The sequence below is a fragment of the Sesamum indicum genome, linkage group LG8 (genome assembly GCF_026168435.1).
Source record: "Sesamum indicum cultivar Baizhima isolate 11 linkage group LG8, ASM2616843v1, whole genome shotgun sequence".
NCBI lineage: Eukaryota > Viridiplantae > Streptophyta > Magnoliopsida > Lamiales > Pedaliaceae > Sesamum > Sesamum indicum.
The window spans coordinates 6,789,253-6,796,560 of NC_142664.1; the positions used below are offsets into that span (position 1 = coordinate 6,789,253).

Below are 7,308 nucleotides of genomic sequence, written 5' to 3' on the forward strand. Positions count from 1 at the left end.
CGAATACCCGCTGAAACTATCCGCTGAATGGCTCCCAACAGTGTTGTTGATAACTCGCCCAAAGAGGTATCCAAGGAAGTGCTACGCCGTAGGGGGTCAGGCACAGGACCCACGGCTCTAGGGGGTGGTCGCGCTGGTGCTAGAGGTGGTGGAGCAGACCTTCCACTGGTCTGGGCTAGGGATGTCCCTGTAACAACTTGCAAAGCCTTATCGTTGCCAGGTGCCTCGATAACCTTTTGTTTATTCGCAGTGTTGCTAAGGATCTCTATTAAAACTCATGCCTTTAACTCTGTGTTTCCCACATACAGCGCCAATTGATGCGTGCAAAATTAGCATGGGTCCAATAAGCTTGGATTTCGGTACTGGATTTGAGCCAACAAATAGAAGAACTTGAGGAACGGAACCTACAAAGCTACATGTTAGCACTCCGACTCTCAAATTAGTATTGAACTTAAGAGATAATAAGTGTAAAAAAGTAAATCATAATTAAGAATCGAAGTATGATGAACGAATTTGTAAGTGAAAATTGTGTTCAAAATACAGAGAGAGAGCAAAAATGAGAATTGACAGCAAGAGTCAAGTTTAGAATGTATCCCATGAAAGAATCGGTATGACTTGGGAATGCGATGGAAGCGTGAAATAAAAAATTTTAAAAAATCGGTTCAAAGGGGTGTTCCCTTTGAAATTCCCGGATATTCGGTGTTTCTCAAAAGTATAATAGAAATCATGTAAACATGCTAGACATGTAGCTAGAGGATGAAACAAAAAGTACAAAAACATAATATGAAACTTTACCTTTTGTTTCTTTAGAAAACTGCAACGTGCTTTGTTCCCTTTATGTTCTCCCGTTCTGTTCACTTGAGAATTCAGACTAGAATTTCTCTAAGTTTTCCACACCACAAAATAAAAAGGTAATGTTCTTGTTATATTAAAACTTGCTAAAAAAATAGACCCAAGAAAAAATTCTCTCTCTAATTTTTCACATACTAATGCTTCATCTTCCTCACTTCCCGCCGGCGACGGCGGCGGCGAGGCTCTGGTCGACGGCGAGACTGACGGAACAGTGAATGGTTGGCGGAAGAAGGACGGCCATGGACGAGATTCGCAAAACCGAGCTGCACGCGATGGAGAAGAAGAAGAGACGGGTCTCTCGGTACCGGCTGAAAATGCCGTCTTGCCGCCGGCTGAGGGTAGTCCAAGGGTCTCCATGGGCGAAGATAGGTTGTCGACGACGAATGGAGGGGAAATGGGAGCTGAAACCGCGACTGCAGATCTGGAGGTTGGAGGCGGCGCGAGCTCGAAGGTCGACCATGGCGGACCGTCTTCCTCCTCCTTCAATCTGGACGAATTCTTGAAGCTTGCCAACCGGGTTATTGACCAGGGCGATGATGCTTCCATGGCTGCCTTGTGCGACCTTCAAATCCGATGGAATTCACGCTTTGGAGACGGCGGAAATCGGTGTGCAACGCCAATGGTGGCGCGCGGGCAAGAGCGACCAGTGACCGGGAAACTTCTCAAGGCCAGGCGCTGCTTTCTCCCTCGCATTGCTGGGCAAACGGCGGTCGAAAATGGAGGTGAGACGGCTGCAAAGTTTCAACTCCCCACGGTGGCGGCTGTTTGCGATTCTTCGTCGGAGACGGGCGGAAACGGAGGTATTTCTGGACGACCGATGAGTGCCGGCAGTCGGAAGGTTGCTGTGAACATTTCTGTAGCGGCTGGATCCCCTTGCGCGTTTTTCCGGCGTGTTGGTGAACGGCCGGTGACTTTCTCGGCGACCGGTGTCGTGGCAGGAGCTGACGTGGCGGCGGAAGTGGGTGACAAGGTAGGTGAGGTGGATGAGAGGGTGGCGAGTTAATTATTTTTTTATTATAAAAAAAAAATTATTTTATCATAATTATTTTTAAATATATAACAAAAACATGACGAGTCGCGATTTCAAATCGCGACTCGTCATTAAATATTAGCCAAAAAATGCAAAATTTCCCAAGTCGGGAAACAAAATCCCGACTTCAAGTCGGGATTTTGAATCCCGACTTGGAGTCGGAATCCTGAATCCCGACTTGAAGTCGGGATTTTGTTTCCCGACTTGGGAAATTCTGCTTTTTTTTTTCGTTTAAATTATTATTATATAATTTAATTTATATATAATTAATTTTAACAATATACTAAAATCCAAAATTAATAAAATTAACATTGCATTAACTTAAAAAATTACAATCAAGGGTACAAATGTAATAGTTATTTATTTTGTACAATTGTAAAAAATTACATTAAATTATACAATTACAAATATAAAAAATGTCCACCCGTTCCACAATGTCGTCTGTGGCGTTGACGTCGAGGTCTTCTAATTTCCTCGCCCACATTTTGAACTGGCTCATTTTGCGCCTCATTTTCTTCACCAACAAACCGACTTGATGTTTCAGAACTTGACTCCACATTGTCACGATATGCACCAAATGATGGAAATGGAATTGGTGAAATATTATATCCTTGTGTATATGGTTGATTAAAACCAAGACCAAGGTCAAGAGAAAAATCTTGTGTTTGATTTGACATATATGGAGTCGATTGAAACCAATCACCTTGAGATGGTTGAGGCATATAATAATCTTGAGGCGGTTGAGGTACGTAATAATCTTGAGGTGGATAATACTGTAGAAGGACTAGCTATATCCACCCCAAAATCATGACGTTCAACTGAACCAGTTGACATTCGGCTAGAACTTCTTCTTTGCCTGTGGGATGTTGTGGGAGCATCATCGGATGGAGAAGCAATTTGTTGTGGCTGTTGGGTTATAGCCTCCTTGATAATATGTAACCCATGTTCAAATCTATCCACCAATTGACTATATCATTCGATATTTGGTGGTCTAGATCGGCATAAAGTTTCAAGGGCATTCACCTCATTTGCCTGAAAAGTGTAGAAAAATAATTAGCCTTGTGTTGTTAAAAATATATATAAAATAAAACATGTAATATTATATAATAACGTACCACAACTTGCAACATAGGTGCTTCTCCACGTTGGTACCCCGCTTTCCACACGTCTATCAGTAGATGACGACACGAAATTTCTTGTTATATTGTAGTACCACTCCCAATAACCTCGTTCTGTTTCCCTTCTATTAGAAATGAGTGGCCTATGTACAATCGTGTCATATCGTCTTTGCCATCTATTGATATATTGTATGTGTTGCAGAGACCAATCTGCGCTCGCGTGATTTTTACGAGAAATCTGATGGAGGCTCATATCACGGGTATCCGTCGATTCTGGTACATTCTGCCTCATCCCGAATTGGCGAACAACTCGTTCGGGACGATGCATTTCAACTATTGCGTAGAATATCAATGGAACGGATGACCTCCACAACTGGGGGTTCAATTCATCGGCGTAAGCTATAATGACATCCGAGTCCATGTCATACGGCTGCCATATGAACTGTAATAAAAACAAAGATGTAAATTAATATGAATTTAATTCACGGTATAAATATACGAATAATATTAAAATTTAGTTACCTGATCCGCCTGCATCTCATCCAAAATTTCTCGTATGATTCGTACAGTTCCCCAAACTGTAGTGGTGAAACTGTGCTGACAATTCCAAGTAGCACCATATGGTGCTGCTGGGAGCCAGCGATTGTTGTCCATTTGCACTTGGCCCATAAATAGCCGTTGGGCACCAAGTCCAGGACAAAGTGGCGTAATCCGTGACCACGCCCAAATCTACACGAACAATACAAATATGTGTTATTAATGAATATCAATAGCAAAAAAGAAAAATGTGTAAGACTTTTTAAGTCAATTTTACCTGTAGCAATTGCAGCGCTCCACCAATTGCCGCTTTGCCTTTTGTGCTGGCATTGCACAATTCGCGATATAAAAATGCCAGCACAGCACTCCCCCAACTATAGTTCCTCGCGGTTTCTATATCTTCTAATTTTGAAAGATATAGTAATGAGACATAGTTACCTGAGGAATCTGGGCACATCAATCCCCCAAATAAAAGTAATGCAACGGCACGTGCGTACTGGACGACGACAGCCTGGGGAGTATTATAAGTAATTTCGACTGCCGCCAAATGAGATGTAATTGCCGATGTCTGTAATCTCGAGCCCTTCAACACATTTGCATCCGGGCTAAAGCCTATGTAAGTAAGGCAATATTCTTGCCATTGTTGTGTTGTGCGGTCGAAATCAATTCCAGTCACCGGCTCGCCGTCTATTGGGAGTGCCCAAATTATTTGTACATCTTGTAGGGTAATTGTGGCTTCCCCTACACGAAAATAAAAAGTGTGCGTCTCCGATCGCCACCTCTCCACTAATGCAGTGATGAGGTGTTGATTTAATTGAAGGCGTCCGCACCTGTAAACTCCATAAAATCCTATTTGGTGTAGGATTTCTTGTACACGCTCGGACATATTATTTTGGTTAAAGTAGCTCCAAAAGGTACCATCCGCACGCCGTGAAATGAGTACGGCGTCTAGGTCACCATCTGGAATATCGTCAGACCTATGTTGGGCTTGTTGAGATAATACAGTACTATCACAAGGACCGTAGACTGATCGTCTATCCATTTCTGTGAAAAAAAAATTGAAGACAAACTCACGGTATAAGATGAAGGTGGGTGAAAATTTTTGCTGGTGGATGAAGTGAGTTTCCACCCACCTTCATCCGTCCAATTTATAATGGTGGATGAGGGTAGGGGAAAATTTTTATTTTAAAAAATTAAAAAAAATTTAGGCCAGCCTTAATCAATGGCTGGCCCGCGCGGCCAGCCCCCTTTAATATATATATATATATTATATATATAATATTATATATACATATAATATATTTATATGTATAATATATTATTATATATTATATATCATAATATATTTATATATTATATATTATATATGTATATTGTATATCTATTATTATATATATATAAAAATTGGCAAAATCGGGCAGCGATGGCAAGGCCGACCTCATTCATACCCATAATTTAAACCTACGACCCAGAGAGCCTTATCATTAAGTTCCCTCAATTTCTCCTTATGTTTATCAGTAATGAAAAATACTCTTTTTTTTTTATATTATATATATATATACATATAGCCATGCTATCTCTGTTATACTTGGATAATTCAGCAGCAGCAACTTAGCCTTGCATTAGGCTAACAAAAACATAAACAAGAATGGAAATAACGAATGCAAAAATTTAAATAAGAAAACTTACAGGTGGTTTCTTCTTATGCCAAATGAAAAGTTTTTATAACTAAGGGAAAAGAAAGAAATTACAAGTGGAAATGCCTCAGCTTCAGCACATGAAGGCTTCCGAGGGCTTACAGAAAAAGGGGGGAGAAGATTCTATTTATAACCAGTGGGTTCGGACTTGAAATCAATTCTTCACGTCCGCATGGCCTCCATCTGCCAAGTGTCCTCTCATTTTCGACACGTGTCATTCGGTCAATTTTTGATGACTTGCCATGCTGTCAGTTCATTTCTTCATGAGTCTGGAGAAGCTAGTTCCTTCCGACTCTGATCCCGACTGCTTGTGATCTTCTTTTTCTTCAGATGATTCTGAAATGTCCATTTTTGATTTTCCTTTTAGTGTCTCCCGGATTCCTTTAAAAAGATTGTCAAGGAATTCTTCTTGAGAAGATTTTTCAAATGGATTTTGAGCTTCCCCAGCGAGACAAGAAAATTTATTTTTCCCATTTTTGCTTGAGGTCTCCATGGGAGAAGCAATTCCCGAAAGATTCTTTTTCAAATCATTTTCCATTTGCTTGAGGTATTCCTCAATCATCTGATTTTTAGTGATTACCCCCTTCTTATTCAGAATTCTCTGGGAGATATGCTCAAAAGGATTGGGTGCCTGATTTTCTTCCTTTTCTACAAGAACTTTATATTCTTGCAATTTTCCCTCCATCTCATTGATGATCTCTTGACCATAGTATTTCTTGGTCTCGGGATCAATTTGTATTAGCTTGTTCCAGAATTTCGAACAAAACCTCCTTTTTATGCAAGGGATTTTCTGTAGGGTAATTCCTACCTCTGGCAGCCATTTCCAGATCCATGGGATAGAGAATTCAGTGAAAAAATAGAGTGAAGCCATTCCTTTTATCCATTTCCTTGATTTTTCTGCCTGTATTATTTTCGGCGAATAATTTAGCCATTCTGTATAATAATCCTGGAAGATTTCAGGAAGAATAGTAATTGATGGGCCGAAGCTTATCCACCATTGGTATACCCAATTTGGTATCTCCTGTTGAAAAACTAGTGGACAAATTTTGAAAAACCATGTATGTTTTCTTTTATAATTTTCATAGAGAAAAGCCTTATTGAACGCCTCAACATAATCCCAGTAGTTCAATTTTATTGTATTTTTTAACTCTGAGTGAAAGTATTCTTTTTCCCCTAAGGGGTTAATTCCCCATTCAACAGCAGTGATGAATTTTTTAATTACTGCTTTGGAATAATTGAACTCCTTCCCATTGCTAGAAAATGTGTGATTAATTTCAATACTTTGAGTAGCCTTAAGGATATATTCGTAATGTGCCCTAGGCTTATAGGACCCTGCTGGAAAAGATGCTACATTAAGATACCTTTTCATTGGATACCATGGGTCATTTTCTCACCTCAAGTCATCATTTTCAAGGAGTATAATTATCTCGTGGTGTTCGCTAAATTTGTAATTAACCAATTCATCTTCATCTTCCTGCAACATTTTTGCATAAGAGGCTGATGATTCATCAGTCGTTAATTTCTTATGTTCCTTTTTAAATTCAAGGAACTGTTTGAAGAGTTCATTCTCTTCTTCAGGGATGTTATTAAATTTTCCTATTCCTGAAATATTTTCTCTTACTAAGGCTCTATTCCCATGCCTGACAATATCACCGGCTCGGAACCTACCTCCTCTCTGATTAGAGGAGGAATTTCTTCCTCTTCCCCTTTGGGGGAGCATTCCTGAAAAACAAAGATGATTCATTAGCCCGCATAAAGACCAGCAATTTGCTGATGGTATAGCAAATTTGCTATCCAAAGTTGTTTCATACGATTTTCTGCAGTGATATTTGCATCTGGAAATTGTATGAGAATATCAGAAATTACTTCATTGATTTTATCAATTCGTTTTCTGATTATTTTTTGAATTCATTTTAATCTTGTCTTATATTCAATTGGTTCGTCCCAAAATTTCCAATGGTAAATAGGCCAATGAACTCCATTCATAAAATATCTTTCTCCTATGACCATTTCTTCAATCCAACCATTTGGAATTGTTGAGGAAATATTCATTCCTCTAAATATTTCATTATCA

General features: G+C 39.6%; 1 protein-coding gene across 1 annotated transcript; it reads right to left on the reverse strand.

Moving 5' to 3' along the window:
- Positions 1–2,854: 2,854 nt before the first annotated feature.
- LOC148787152 (serine/threonine-protein phosphatase 7 long form homolog) lies at positions 2,855–4,579 on the reverse strand. The gene is made up of 4 exons (XM_088883501.1): positions 3,815–4,579; positions 3,523–3,729; positions 3,035–3,442; positions 2,855–2,914 (listed from the first exon to the last, which is right to left on the reverse strand). The coding sequence occupies exons 1-4, from the start codon at positions 4,577–4,579 to the stop codon at positions 2,855–2,857; spliced, it is 1,440 nt and encodes a 479-aa protein (XP_088739627.1).
- Positions 4,580–7,308: the final 2,729 nt, after the last annotated feature.